Raw genomic sequence first — 16,022 nt, forward strand, 5'->3', positions numbered from 1 at the left:
CATTTTTGGGTGAACTAACCCTTTAACTCTGGCCCTCGAGGTCTGCTTTCCTGCAGCGTTCAACCTTAATCAAACACACCTGAACAAAATCAAGGTCTTCAGGATTGCTATAAAGTTATAGGCAGGTGAGTTTGATTAAGGTTGGCGCGAAAGTCTAGGTCTAATGCATGTTCGCATAGAAAAGCAGTGGAGTAGAATGCAAACATGCAAAACGGCCCTATAGAAAGCAGTTACTTATGTAAGCCATAGACAGCAAAGTAGCTTACAGAGCTTCTGTCTCAGTTTATCCTGTTACTGTTTAACAGCAGTTGAACAATAACGTGATATTTCACGAACAAACGCTCAGGTAATGGATTCTTTCTTTTCTACATCTCATGGTCTCATGTGCTTTCTTCTCTTTCCCTCTCTCTTCTGTCCTTCATGTAGCTCAATAAGGCATTTCAGGAGGAGGAGTCTCCTGTGGTGATATACTGTATCAGCATGCAGTGGTTCCGGGAATGGGAAGGTTTTGTCAAAGGCAAGGACATTGGTAAGTCATTTCTCATCCCTGCTGCTGATACTTCTAAAGTATCTGAAAGTTTGAAACTGAATATTAGCATCATGTTCTGTGGTTATTGATCAATAAGGAATTCTTGAAGAACTTCATTATAGCTTTTGGTCACATTTCACTTTTGGTTGGGATATTTGGTGTGTTTCTGATGATGGATAGTCCTGTGTCTTTCAGATCCACCAGGGCCAATTGATAACTCCAAGATTGCTGTAAATAAAAATGGACACATCACATTAAAGCCAGGTAATGTTTACAAACAGGATCTTTTAAGTAATCATGAAATGGCATTTATATCCCATTTACTTCCTCAGTATGACAATCATTCCAAACCTGTTTGACTTTCTTTTGTGAAACATACAATGCTGTCCAAAGTTGTTTGGACCTCAACATTCTTCAGAATATCTTTTGTGACTCTCAGAAGAAACAAAAACGATAATGATTAAACTGATAATCACGATTATTTTGATTAAAAAGTTATGATTGCGATTATTAATCACGATTGCTCTCATTTGACACATTTCTTTTCACATTTTAAAAAGAATGTGAATTCATATGCCTTATTGCCTTATTTATCATAAACATTAACATACTCGGTACAAAACCTTAGGAAGCTTCTCTCAAAAGCTTTTTTGTTAAAACATCAAAAAGACACAAAGGTTGTGTTAAGTGCTTTTATTCAGCAACCACAATAGCAAGTGGCCTTGTAAAGAAACACAGTGTGACTGTATTACACTTTCATTTGAGCAGAATATCACAATGGAGGTCGCTTAACTCTAGGGTTGGGTATTGTTGGAATTTTTGCGGTTCTGATTCTGCTTATCGATTACGATTCTTATCAATTCCCAGTTTTGATTCCGATATGAAGTCAAACATTTAGATATCAAACATATTTATTCTTTTTACATATTTACATATTTAGTCTTTTTACAAAACCTTCTGTTGCAGCTGAATACCATGAACAACTAAAGCCTAAAGAACAACTAACTAATAAACTAGATTTACTAATATAAATTTGAAACATTATTAAAGACAAGTATACAGTCAGTAATTTAGAAATAGCACAAATACAGTTTAAATATATAAGTTCAGAAATTGAAATCAAATGTAAAATAACATGGCATAGTTTTCTTTTTATAAATAAAATATAGATTAGTCCTTATTAAAGTTTCAAAATTTATTCAGTCAAGAGACGTGAGTGATTTTCTTTTTTCTTTTGTTCTTTGATTAATAGTAATGACACAGACAGCAGCAGGTGCTGTCACTTTAAGACTGATTCCATGGATCCAATATACTGTTACACATGCATTTTGCATGCGTTGTACATTCAAGCACAAGAAGACGCGAAAGAGAACTCAATTCAGTATTTGTGCACTATATGAGAGGTGGCTTTTTGTGCGTGCGCTCTGGAATTGCCCAGCACAGAAAACGGTGTGTGAGTGCTGAATTTAGTTCTCTTTTGTGTCTTCTTGTGCTTGAATGGTTTAAAACCACATTAAAATGCGCACACAGGAATCAATAAGTGGAATCTTTTTTTTTTTTAATTTTATAATAAGTATGCGATTCCTGAACTCAAGTATCTGATTCCAGAATTGGAATCGATTTTTGACGATTCTGAAGCGAATAAGAAATTGGATAATCAATGTAAAAATAATCACTGCATAATCTTTAGTATATTAATTACAAATAAATTATTAGCTACAAAAGTGGTTCAGTCAAGAGCAGTGAGTAATTCCCTCTTTTGTTGTTTGACTAACATTAATGACAGACAGCAGCAGGTTTATTATATTAAGACCTAATGTACAGATCTAATATGTTACACACTAAGACATAATCGACTGTGTTTAGGGTGTGTTTCAATAAGTGCAAGTAATGCATTGAGATCTTTTTCGTGGCCTATACTCTTTTTAACACGTCCTGCACTTTTTTCTCATTCATGCATATTCTTTTCGTGTGAACCAAAATCAAAATAGGCTTTCCTTCCAAAGGGCGTGCACAACTTTTTTTTTTATTAAAATATAATAAGGGTACTTTATTTACATGTATGATAGGCCTATATAATTTTTTTTTTTTTTAAAAAGCGATTCTTTTCTTTTTATGCATCGATGCAGAGTCGTTCATATCAGCATCACAATGTATCGTAAAAACTATTATATTTCACAGCTCTAGCCAGAAAATGTGTCCGAGCTCTGATTGGAGGAATTAACCCCAATCTGGCAACCCCAAGCATAAACACTCGTTACAAATGCAAGATAACAGAAATGTGAAATGAGGGGAAAAAAAAAAAATCTGGATAAATAACCAGTAAACCAGTAGTTAAAACTATTATGCTTAAAGGGTTAGTTCACCCAAAAATCTAAATTCTGTCATCATTTACTCACTCTCATGTCGTTCCAAACCTGTAAGACCCGTAAGATATTTTTTAATGAAATCTGAGAGATTTCTGTCCCTGCATTGAAAGTCTGTTCACACAGTACTCTACAGTTCAAAACATTCATAGAGAGATTGTAAAATGTTACCAAATTAGTGTGCTCCATGTACATCAGATTAAGCGATCATGTCTCTTAAGAAGACTTGCATTAAACCATTAGATTGATATGGATTTCTTTTACGAACTCTTTATGAATGTTTTGAACCATCAGAATTTTGGATGAATAGACTTAAAATGGAGGGACAGAAATCTCTCATTTGTGTTTCGAAGATGAATGAAAGACTTATGGGTTTGGAACGACATGAGGGTGAGTAACTGTTTACAGAATCTTCATTTTTGAGTGAACTAACACCAATTAATGAATTAAAATTTAAATTGTGATCACGATTAAAATATGATTATTCGTGCAGCCCTACAATAGTGTGCTTACTTTACTTGTGTCAAGTACTAAACACCTTTGCTCAAAAAAAAAAGAAAAAAAAAGTGATGCTTATTTTATGGTTTAACAGGTGCCGATTCAGGTCAGATATCAGAAGAGACCTGGAACTTCCTCCATTCCATCCACGGAGGAGGGCCGGTGGTGACCGTGCGGCCCAGCGTCAACCATCAGGAGTCAGAGAGTTCTCAAGCAGAGGAAAAGATCGAAGTGGAGACGCGCTCTGTGTAGTTGTGCTGAGATGCTGCTGGGCCGCAAGGGGACCGACAAACACTTATTTTGCACTTCACTTTTGTTTTCAAGGATTCTAGCAAAGGACCTTACAGCTTCACCTCATCATACACACTCTCTATACCCTTTATGACTGTTCTTTATAGCAGACGGATGGATTAAACATCCTCCGGTGTGCTTTAAATTTGTATATATCGTGCATATCCACATCCTCTTGACACTAGAAACCAATTAGACTTAAGACACATTTTCACAGTCCATTAATGCATTTGATTTCTGTGTGCAGCTGCATTCATGACAGATTTTGCTTCACCCAAACCAAATAGACCATAATTTGTGTACACCGAAAAATTCCATTGCATCTGTACATATTTTTGAGGTACTGCCTCACTTAAGAAAATGAAAGAATATGTTGTCTTAGTGGATGAAAACTTCATGTTTTGGGTATGAAGGGATACTAAAATGCTACGTAGTCTCAGGAAAGAACATTTTTTTTTTTTTGTTTTGCACTGTACTGTAGATTCAAAAGGTGCATGCTTCAGCTCTGATGTTCGATATGTATTTGAATGTAATAGTACTTAAAGAACACATGTTCCTGCACTAAATGTTATTTATTCCAGAGGGGTATGATTATTCTGGCATTCATGGATGTTTTCTTTGTTTGAAAATGATTTGACAAGCTAAATCAAAGCAGAATGCACGCTAATAGGAATGATGTGGCACATTATGCTGGCAAGAAAATCAATTCCTCGTTTTTATTTGTGTTGCATAGCTGTGCCCAGTGGGTTGCATGGAGATGCAAACAATAAGGCGCACATTTGAACACATCAATGGCTGTCTTGTTTAAAAATGCTATGTGAAAGGACAAAAATAAGATCAATTAAATCCTGCTGCCGCACATGTACATTCAAGGCATTATTTAATGTATAGAAGGATGTGATGTTTTTCAATATTAATTGTCCGCAGAGATGAAAGCTGTATCTGAGTGGCTACTATTAAACCCAAAACTTATGCTGTCAATATCTGTCATCATTCGTATGAGCTGAAATGTGAGAAATTAATATGAATTAATTTGCTATGTGAATGGATAAATTTCACAAAACCTGTCTGGGTAGTATTTCACCCCAAAATCAAAGAAAAAATAATAAATGATTATTATGCATAAAGAAAATAAAGCCTGTTTAGGACTTTTTTTTGGAATTGTGACATTGTTTTCATGACAGTTAAGCACATTTGTGGCAAAGTTCACAATGCATTTAGATGTTTTATTTGTGCGGTTTTCTGAATTCCCATTAATCTCATGATTCTCGTTACTGAAATATGTTGTAGTAACTCACCGTTTCGTTGTTTTCATTACAGTAAGGAGAATTAGATTTTCATGCTTTATTTTAAAGAAAATAAAAATTCATGATAATTTCTTATTTTCTTCTGTTGGTTTTGGGGAGACATATAACCTTGTTTTGGCAGGTTTTGCATGATTCACACAATATTGTACAGGAGTTTTAAATATTTTAGATACAGACCCCCAAATATGGTCTTTGTGTGAGGGACCCTTATTCTAAAGTATAAAAGGCATCTATGTAATTCTTTGAATTAAAAAACAAAAACAAAAAAAAAAAAACAAATATGTAAATATTATTTGGAAAATATTTAGGTACTATGGAGCCCCTCCTTTTTCATTCTCTTGCAAATGTTTGCATTTCCCAAAGAAATTTTGCATTCGCTCGCAAAAAAAGTTTGGCAAGGGAACGCTAAGTTTCTTGGAGGGACGCAAAAGCATTGAAATATATTTTTGCCTCCCATCTCATATTTTTTTCCATCACCATGTCCTTTTAGGGGCTCCTGAAGTTTCTATTAAGTTACATTATTTCATTTTCTCTATTCTTATTGCTGTAATTTTAAATGTATAATTTGTTTACTCATTTATTGTTTATTTTATTCAGAAGGGTTTTTGATTATATATATATATATATATATATATATATATATATATATATATATATATATATATATATATATATTCAGTAATTTTCTCTAAACATTTCCATGGACCTCCAAGCACTAGGACTTCGAAAATCCCTTTGTAGAAAATGCTTTAAAAATATTACAGGTCAAGGCATTCTTTTGACTGTGAACTTAATTCATTGACATCAGCCAGACATGAAATTAAAGTAGTTTACTGAGCCCTAAATAGCATTGGTGCAATCTAGCCATTATTTTCCCTCGTAGACAGATCAATAACATATAGGAATAGTGCATTCTTCAGTACAATATGCTGCTCATCATCAGGCTGAAATGGTCGGTAAGATCGGTGCTGACAGCAGAGCTCTTGAGAGCCGGTCATTATGAAAGCAGCAAGCGTGTGGGCCGCGGCTGCTGTCCTGTACAGTATCGCAGTGAGCGGGATTGTGGGATTCACATTCACAGCAGCACCGAAAGAGAAAAAAAACATGGCGGCTGCCGAATGTGCAGCAAACGATTTGCGGAAGTGAGGTAAGTGTAATTCTGTAGCTTCATAAACCCTTTTACATTGAATTATCCGTCACTCAAGTCCAATTCCCTGAGTTTATCTAGAAGTTAAAGCAGACTCTGGTGCAGGAACCGCTCCGATTGTAGCAGTTCGAGCGGATTTGATGGGCAAAGTTGTTGCGGCTGATCAGTTGTGTATGTGCACGCTGCCCCCGCTCCTATGCACTGTTACACGCTAGCCTGTTAGCTTCAACATTTAGGCCTTTTGTCCTCAAAAGTCATTTAATCATCTGCTCTGTGGGTTGCGTTTATATGACACGGGGAAATAACACATTTTCCGTTCGTTAACAAGTGTTTTGAATGTGCGTTAGAAAGGGTGCGCCAAATTCGTTAGCATTAGCATGCTAAAGTGTGTATTATCTTCATTAGCGCTCCTAGCCAAAATGCTAATTAGTGGATGAGTTGTGGAAAAAAAATCTGAATTGTTTGTTCTCGCTGTTGCGTGGCCGTTTACACGATAAATGTGTTTTATTATTTATAGCGCAAAATGAAAGTAATTGTGCTTCCTGTGAATGCAGTAGTTAGCAGGTGAGCTAATAAAACCCTGCGGACACATTTGTTTTGTTCAGTTAAACGGTTAGTTATGTCTAAAAATCATGTTTTTAAAAAATATTTTATTAAGTGCATGAAGTAAACGTGCTGCATTAAAGACTAATTCAGGAGTTGAGATCCGCTCAGAAATCAGCAGAACTGGAGAAACTTGCACAGGGCTTTGGGAGGCACAGCCAGGCGGCACATCATGCCGAGCCGCGGATGCGGTGTTGCCGGAGAGGCCCGTTAAAAGCAGTTGAAGGAGATAATGTGTTCTTCTTACGGCTGTTCTAGATAAATAATGGTGAGTTAATAATCTACAGTAGTGCTTAAGTCACTGTTTGTTAGCGTGTCCGGTTTATGAAGGCAAACCCGTTTCTGAGGAAAACATCTCATTCTGAGAACAGGTTTTAAATGAGGGTTTTATCAATTTTTAGTCACTGAGCCAAACTGGGTTCTCTGAAACCACTGCGACGAGCAATTTAGAAAACATGCTGAGCTGCACAGAGGGCGAGTGCTTTTCTCTGCGTTGTCATTTGGACTGAGCTGGGGTGTTTTGTGATAGTTCATTGGCGAGCACGTGTCAATTTAAAGTTCTTCGCCACGCGCGCGAGCTGAAAGATTATTCAGGAAGTTTCAAATTCTTGACGCGTGCGGCGCAGAGCGCGAGCAGAATGACAGCCGCATATTTCATGTCTATAAAAACTGTGAGTAAGTTTGAGGGCAGTTGGCGTTTATCTCACTCCTCTGGGATGTTCCAGCTCTTTGAGTTTCTGTTGTCACCTGTCAATGACTGAGGTAGTGTGTGTTCTTGTTTAGGCAAGGTGTGATGTACGAAAAAATGTCTCGATTCTAATCTGTTGGTTATTCATTTAATCGGAAAAAGTAATAATTTTAATAAAAATAATAATAATAATAATTGATTTGAATACATTCTTTCCTAAATTGTTATTTCACATCCTTCACGTTATTGATCTTTATCAATTAGTTGTTGCAGCCCTAAAAATGCGAATTTGAATTATTCATAAATTGAATTGCAATGTATTTCCATGTACAGTTCTTTATGCTTGACGCATAATACATACCTGTATCTTACTGAGTTACAGTACAATTTTAGCTAATGTCCATGTGCTTGACTCACTTATAATGATATTAAAGTAATAAAGAAATCCAAAAATATCACCCTCATTTTGTTCAAAACCTATATGTTGTTATTTTTCACCAAAACTTTTTTTTTTTTTTTTTTTTTTAGCCCACACAGTGACAGTTCAGAGACACAACTGTCAAGCTCCAAAAAAGAATAAATAAAACTAGTCCATATGCTTTGTGCAGTATTTTCCAATTCTTATAAAGATGAACAGACTGAATTTTAAGTTCACTAAAGAGTTAAGACCTTAAATCTCCTTCACAATCATGTACATATTCAAAAATTGTGCATTTATGTGCCGTGCCAGCATTGAAGTCATTGATGTGTCATAGACAGGTAGAGCAGTTTAAAACAGACTTAAATTTAAGTCCAAACCAAGAAGATTTGGAATATAGTGCACAAGTTGTATAATATGATGATGCTTGTATGGTGTCCTACTAAAAAGATGAACAGCTGGTTTGGAACAATATGAGGATGAATACATAATGCGTGACCTACTCTTTCTACTTTTAACTGTTCAGTTTTGTATTTGGACAATGCCAGACGACATGAAGCGTCTCCAATGGCTGTCATAAGAACAATAAGATCCGCTGCACAGATGGGCTGCTGTGGTCTGAGTGATTTCTTCAGTGCATCTTTAGTGTTAACTAATGCTGCCTGTAATCCAGGGAGTCTGGTTCTGTTTAAACCAAGCAAGGTCAGAACTGAGATCTCCATTTGTAATTAGCTGATTTTATTCAGAAGAGTTTTATAAGTTTTGCCTGAAAGTGCTGTTTGAAGGGACTCAATTTATTATTTAGTCATCCTCATGTTTCAAACACACAAACATATAGTGACCAGTGACTTTTATAAATTTCAATTCGGCCTCCACATATATAAACCTGCCACGTTGCAGTTGATCATATTGTCCAACACAATATTCAAAGGCTCCCCCATGTAGAGTGCTGCATTGATGACGTATTTTTGTAGGTCAATCTGGAAGTTGGCATCACCCCGGTTCCCTCGACAAAAACCCAAAAGGATTTGCTTTTGGATTTTTGGAGAAAATAAGCTCTGTGACCATCAAAAGTTTGATTCTTACACATTTTGTTCATGATAATCTTCACAAATGAACACAACTTTTATGAATTTTGAAGCCTAAATACCATCGCCAGAAGTAAAAGGCTAGACGTAGGCTATAAATGAACTATGCCACAGTTGCAAGACTTCAGCATTACCACCTCTAAGCTTCTGACAACTGTTTTTAGTCTTTATTTAAAAAACATTTTCCCTGAAAGTAGTGGTTTGATGATTTTTAATGAGCCAGACGACTTCTGTAGTCCCATTTAGCCATTTGTTGGCAACCAGCTTTTTCAAGTAAAAGCTTAAAAAAAAAAAAAATAATAACAAAGGGGTACAGTTGTCAAAAGTACCGGTACTTCGGTCGGTAGTGAAGTTGGTACTGAAATTTAAAAAATGTGACAATACTCTGCAATACTGCATTTCTGCAGTACAGAGTACCGGGTATATTCGCTACCCGCTGATAGGTGGCTGTGTATCTGTGTAAGCGCTCTGTGAAGAGCGTCAAAGGTTTATATTTACAATGTTTAAATAAGAGATTTATTGAGCGCTGTGCAGTGTAGGTGGCTTTTTTATAGCGAGAGTTTTCACAGGAGTGTAGATCTCAGTGAGCAGGCACTGAATGTAGCCTAAATTATTGGCAGCTTCAGTGATTATGGAGACCCATATACAATTTGAATAAAAATATTGTTTTCCTGTTGCTCTGTACAAGGCAAAGTTTCTGGATTTACAGCTGCATTAAAATGAAAAAATCTGATACTGTATGTCAAAATAGTTGTGCTTTAAGTATTGGAGTGCAAATGCAAACTAATAGATGTGCCACTTGTTCTATGTAATGTGTATTTATTTGTCCTTCATTGTATTTTTATTTTTTTTTTTTTTCAAATTTTTCAGTTGATCTTTTTATTAGCAATGTTTACTTGTAAACATTTAAAGGCTATATGCTGTTTTTATGTATCATTTACTTATAATTATTATCATCGTAAATAATAAACTGATTTAATTAATTAATTAATTTGCTATGCTACCGAAATTGCCACCGAGAACCGTGAAATTTTACTAGGCAAGGCAAGTTTATTTATATAGCACATTTCATACATTCAGAACATGTAGCGCGCCTCCCATCCAATAAATTGCAATAATCTTTGTGCTTTGTTACTTTTGATATAAAGCAAAGTCTCAGATTTCAATTGACATCCATCTTATTATGAGATTCAAAAAATAAATACCGTTTTGGCGCTGTTTAATGTGCCGTAACAGATAGCTTTAGCGCCTCAGTTAAAGAAAAGCGGCAGCACGGAGCGCATGTGAACATCCTCTCCTCCGCTTTAATACCAGTTACAGCGTGAAATAAACATGACTAAACATCTGAAGGTATGTTAAAATATACAGTACAACTTACCGAAATCCGTATCATGTCTTGTGTAATAGCTCAATCAGTGTTTTATCTCGGAAAGATGTCAATAAAACAGCTTGTAAACAGTGTCACGTAACGTCACATTTACCTCAGAAAAACATATTCAGTGACCATAAACTCATTAGTCAGCTAGAAAAGTGAACTCTAGAAAGCAGCATTCTGATAATAGCTATGCACCGTTACATATTCATTATAATGTTCTTCAATATTTAATGCATGTTTGAATAAATGTGACTCAAATGTGTAGTTTACAGCATTAGTTGAGAGATTTTTTTCCTCTAGAAAATTTGCCATGTACTGTAACTGATATACTACATCCAAAATAATCGATATCGAATTGAATCAAAATCGGAATCGAATCGAATCGCAAGCATGTGAAGAGAAATCGAATCAAATCATGAAAATTGTCAATACCCAGCCCTATACACAATGGTAATTCAAAGTGCTTTACATAAAAAGAAATGTATAAAAATAATTACAGCAGATTAAATGTAGCATGCATAAAAATAAAAACAGAAATAAAAGTAGAGAATGAAAATATAATGTATTAAAACAGTTCTAAATCTGTATGTTTATAACCAGTATTTATTGAGGGGGAGGGGAAAGGAACAAGAAGCATGAATTCAGTTTACATCTTGATTTGTATGTTGAGCATTTGAATTAAGTTAATCCTTATATTTTTAAGTCATTCTGTGGCCCACTTGGAAGTTTGCTGGGGGCCTGCTGATTGAGAACCACTAGTGAATTTTCTAATGTTAACACAACGAAATGCTTTGAAGTGTGCTCTGTTACATTACTTATCATACTCTGTTATTTAGGGTTTTACTCCTTTATTAGGCATATCAGGAGGAGCCAGCCTAACCTGCACTTACTATATTTGAGTTCCCAGATAACCTCATTATGCACAAATGAGTCATGTCAGAAGGGTTGTAGTGTGTATGATGACATTACTGGTGAGTGACTCCTCCATGAGCAAGAGCTTTTCCCTCTCATTTTATGATCATAATGACTATGAACATTCTTCAAAAAAAATAAAAAATCTATTAGACTGTATGTGTTTGTGCCAGCTGAAACCACTGGTCTGGATTTGCTGTGTACAGAAACAGGTCTTTTATAGTCTTTCTAGAGAGAGCAAAATAGAATCTGGTAGTTAAACTGACAAGGGTACTAATGGAAAATGATGTTTTCTAACCATTTTAGTGCTTTTATTCAGACCTGACACCACCCCATCTGTCTGTTTTCTGTCTCGTCTTTTATATGCATGGTCAAATCACATTAGACACTCACCAGGAGGCTTCAGTGGAGTGTGAATAAGGGGTGCGTGTAAGACTCTCCTCAGGTGCCTCTCATTTCTCAAGCAAAACTAATGTCAGCAGTGCAAAATCTTATTCTCTCTCGTCATTCAGATCACACTAATTGTACATGGCAGTGATTGTGTGGACTGGAGGAGCTGGTGTGGTCTTTTTAATTTGGAATATCTACACTGTAAACTTTTCTTTTTTTTTATGTAGTAAATAAAAAAGATTATTGGAGTTTGCTTTCCAAGAAAATTCTTTTTCAGTCTTTCTACAAAATATTAATGTGTTACTTTACTTTGATCAAATTTTACTAGCAATTTTAGAGTGAAAATTGTTTCAAAGTAAATCCTACACCAGTTTCTTTTCAGTGTCACTGTTTTTACAGAAATTGTGTTTTCTCCTTCAAGGACAGGCTTTTTGGCAGTGTTCTGGCTATAATAAATCTAAAATTACGGCCTTTCCCCCCTGCCTATGTACTAGACGTATCTTCTTGCATGGCCTTAGCATAATGGAGGCAATTGAGAAATTTGATATGGTGTAATCTAATTTTTCACACTTTAAGCTTATATTTGACTTTAGTACTACACTAATTATTGAGTAATGCAGACGATAGTACTAGCCAGCACTCCCTTCAGTGTTCTGTGAAGCCCCCAGCTGAAATGAGGTGTGTTTTTGCTGCTACCTTGCAGATTTTGTGGAGTTCACTGGTCCCATATCAATTTATCATGTTCTGTAAGCGCTGGTCTTTAGACTGACTGCTTTATTAGTCATACCCGGGCTCCAAAATTAACTTTTTTGCCACGCCTGCCAATGGCTGGTGAATTGAGAGAATTTACCAGTAAATTTTTTTTTTTTTTTTTTTTTTATTATTTTTTTTTTTCCCTAATAAAAAAATTATAATCATTGAAGATTTAAAACAGTTAAAGGGATAGTTCACCCAGATAGTCCAAACCCATAAAACTTTTGTTCATCTTTGAAACACATTTTATCATCTTTGAAGATATTGTAAATGAAACCTGAGAGATTTCTGTCCCTCCATTGAAAGTTCATTCCACCAAAACTTCAGTGTGTTGAGTTCATTAGATTGAAAAAGTAATCCATTACTTTGTTTGATGAACAGATTTAAGCATTTATTCATATATAAACATTGAATAATGCACATACATAGAACACGTTAAATATGGTAAACAGAAGCTCAAATGTGCTTGCGAGAACCAATGAGGTTTGAACCAATGCAGCTTGTTCTCACACATCAAGCAAGCACGTTTGAGCTTCTCTTTACAAATTTCATTACTTGGAAACTTTTGGATAAAAATAAAAATAGATAAATGTTTAAAAGGAAAATTTAATCCGAGGAAAACTACACTTAAGGCCCAGGTATACTTTGTTTTCCCGCGTTCCGCTCCGTCTCGCATAGTTGAGCGTGCAAGCCTTTCAAAGTATACTCTGTTGATGAATGCATTTGGTGCTTGGACCTTTCTTTTTAAGCACTCAAATCATTTGCACATGCACTGTTGACAGTACGAAATGTTGTCAAATTGTCAGTACAAAAATGTGTGTGCAGAAATCAGCAGACTGTGCTTGCTGATGAAAATTACATGACTCAGACTTTGCAAAACCTCGAGCGGAACACGGACAATGGAAGTATACCTTGTCAGTGAGAGTCAGATTGTTATAATTAAGCTTGCATCATGTAAATTTGTTCAACTTATATTTTGGTGCTTTATGAATGTTAATTTTGGACCCTGGTAAAAGGTTTCTGTGGAGCACTGACTACTTCATTTGAGATACCCATGATCAGTCTTTCAAGAATGAAGGTTTGTGTTGGAGTGGCCATTGTTGGAAAGCACTTTTATAGCTCACATAAGAGGCAGCTTAAATACAGACCATCCCCCTTCACATCTGCAGCTTTAGCAATGCACTAGGGAAAGCCTAGCCAGCACATGTGTGATAAGTAGATTGATAGCTTGTGGGAAACTCTCAGATAACATCTGAATATCAAACATATTTATAGACTATTAGGTAACAGTAGATCATAGCCAGCCCGTAGGTTGTTATTCTTCCTTTGGTGTATGTTTGATTCTGTTTTACCGAACCCAAAGATTGTGAGAGCAAGAGAGGAACTTACGATAAAGATGTTCCTTTGAAATTGCACACATTAAAGGCCCACTGAAGTGCCTTGGAACGCGCAGCATTATTCAATGTGTTGATGTAATTGCCACTGAAACTGGAAGACAGGGCAGGACATATCAAACAGCTCCTCCCCTTTTTAAAAAAAATACCCAATAGCATTTTATTTATATCACAGCTCGGTAAAGCCTCAGTTTCCTCCTAATTTTCTCCATATCGCTTTAAAATATAGCATTTTGTGCAGAATTCAAATGGGTCCGATACATTTTATGGTCTGCGCTGACTCGCGCATATCATCCGATCTGTGCTATCGTGTCTCTGGACCGGAAAAGAAAAAATAAATGTAGAAAATAGTAAATGTGTGAACAAGTGACCGATTTTAGCCGTAGCTTCAGTGTCTATTTATAAAGTAGGGGCGGGACGCTTTAGATTCTACAGAACATTTGATTGGACAGAAAATCTGATGAGAAGTGCAGCGTGATGTCATCAAAATCGTTGATTCATATTGGCGGAAGTGAGAGACTAAGTTTTGAATGCTTATATCTTCTAAATACAAATTTTGTCATTGTTTTCCAAGCAACAGAACTAACGATCATGAGCTGTTTATTTCCCGTTTTGTCTGAATGCCATACGTAAACGCTTCCCCTGAGCAGAATCCTCTGCCGACTGGTCACTCCCACTTCTAGTGAGCCGGACTTGCGCTAGTGGCAATTCCCTTTCACCGTCTGCGTAATGATTTCAGCAAAAAGGTTTTAAGCGAAAGCAGACAACTTGATTATTATTATTCATGAGGCCCAACATCCAGCCACGCAAGAAAACATGCAATCTACCTGAGAGGAGATGTGATCAAGTCATCTATCACTGTTGTAAGTTAGGCTAAATAGAGAAGAAAAAAAATAAAATAAAAACAGTATGTCTTTTAACTTGAGCGCCGTGTTTTTAGAATGCTGTGTCACGCGTGGGATGCTGCAAAAAACGCAAGTAGTGTTGTCACGGTACCAAAATTCCAGTAGTCTGTACCAAAACCATTCAATTTTTACGGTTCTCGGTACCAATTTCGGTACCACAGGAAAATCTGTTGGAACTATTTTACTATTTTATTTAACTAGCCTATTTTAAAAATATATCAAAATATGATGGTAATCATACATATAAATATTTGGAGCTTGTGTGTGTATATATACCGCAATGAAAAAATATTATGAAATATATAAAAAAAATAAACAAATGCTCAAACATCCATTTTGTAATAGACATGCGTTTATTTTAGCTATTCCGTCAGTGAAATGACACACTGCAGCCTGTAAAACTATGAAATGAATATCAGTAAATAATGGTAACCTTAATAATAAGAAAGTTAAATATTATTTAAAAAAAACATTCGTTTTTTTTATTTCCACACAAAGATGCGTCATATAGCCTACCGCTCTGCGCTTTGAGAGGGATGAGGGACACGAGCAGGAAAGAGACCATTTCTTTTTAATAATATCTTCATGTTATCTCCTGATGTTACAAGCAACTGACACTTGTTGTAAAAGGTCTGAAGAGCGAGTTTTATCCTCCGCAGGGGCAAGACATTTAGGCTTTCTTTGATTTTGCGCTGCCAGAGAAAGCGAAACTAAAAATCACCAGCGTGTGTGAAACGCGCTATACAAGTAAACTTGATGCGCCTAATAACAGTCGCAAACTGTGTTAAATAGAAATTGATGTGCAAGTGTTTTTTCTACTTTACCACAGTAAAGAATGCGAATATAATAGGCCTAAAAGCGAACGAAAGGAAGAAACGTTTATAATCCCCTGCGTTAGTGAAGATTTGGGAAAATAAACAGAGATTCCATGTTCAGTGGAATAACTAATGGAATATTGTTAAATTCTCTGATAATCGGGTGACCAGATCGCGATTCGCAAAACAGAATACAAACCTGACAAAGCTTAAATTTATGGGCTCACGTACCTCTCTCATTCGGCATGAACCAAAAAGTTTCAATGGCTGCAATGTCACATTTATTTGCTAACCATTACTTCTGTAGGCTAAACAAAGCTTTGTGCTTCACTCGTATCATATTCACGTAAATACTGGCACAGTCCTATCAGTGGGTACCGAATATACCCGGATACTCGGTACTCGCGGGTACTACAGAAATGCTGGTATCGTCACATTTTCAAAATTTCAGTACTGACTTCAGTACCGGTACTTTTGACAACACTACACGCAAGCGCAACAGTCAAACATGTCCGTCTAGCATGTTTACATAGAAAAACAATG

General features: G+C 36.0%; 2 protein-coding genes across 4 annotated transcripts in view; both read left to right on the plus strand.

Annotated features, from left to right (window-relative positions):
* Positions 1-4,665, plus strand: part of usp33 (ubiquitin specific peptidase 33) — a 35,232-nt gene extending 30,567 nt beyond the window's left edge. For both annotated transcript variants that reach the window (XM_051881846.1, XM_051881856.1), the window contains 3 exons: positions 427-529; positions 725-793; positions 3,488-4,665. In XM_051881846.1, coding sequence (XP_051737806.1) covers positions 427-529; positions 725-793; positions 3,488-3,645 — 330 coding nt within the window. In that variant the 3' untranslated portion in view covers positions 3,646-4,665. The remainder of the gene's footprint in view (positions 1-426; positions 530-724; positions 794-3,487) is intronic.
* A 1,306-nt stretch (positions 4,666-5,971) lies between these two features.
* zzz3 (zinc finger, ZZ-type containing 3) overlaps positions 5,972-16,022 on the plus strand; it is a 31,452-nt gene continuing 21,401 nt past the window's right edge. The window contains exon 1 of one of the 2 annotated variants that reach the window (XM_051914327.1): positions 5,972-6,138. The gene's annotated coding sequence lies outside the window, so the exon portion shown is untranslated. Of the gene's footprint in view, positions 6,139-6,804; positions 7,010-16,022 lie in introns of those variants that run through there. The other variant, XM_051914337.1, reaches the window with a different exon arrangement.

Source organism: Ctenopharyngodon idella, chromosome 2 (genome assembly GCF_019924925.1).
Source record: "Ctenopharyngodon idella isolate HZGC_01 chromosome 2, HZGC01, whole genome shotgun sequence".
NCBI classification, from domain to species: Eukaryota; Metazoa; Chordata; class Actinopteri; order Cypriniformes; family Xenocyprididae; genus Ctenopharyngodon; species Ctenopharyngodon idella.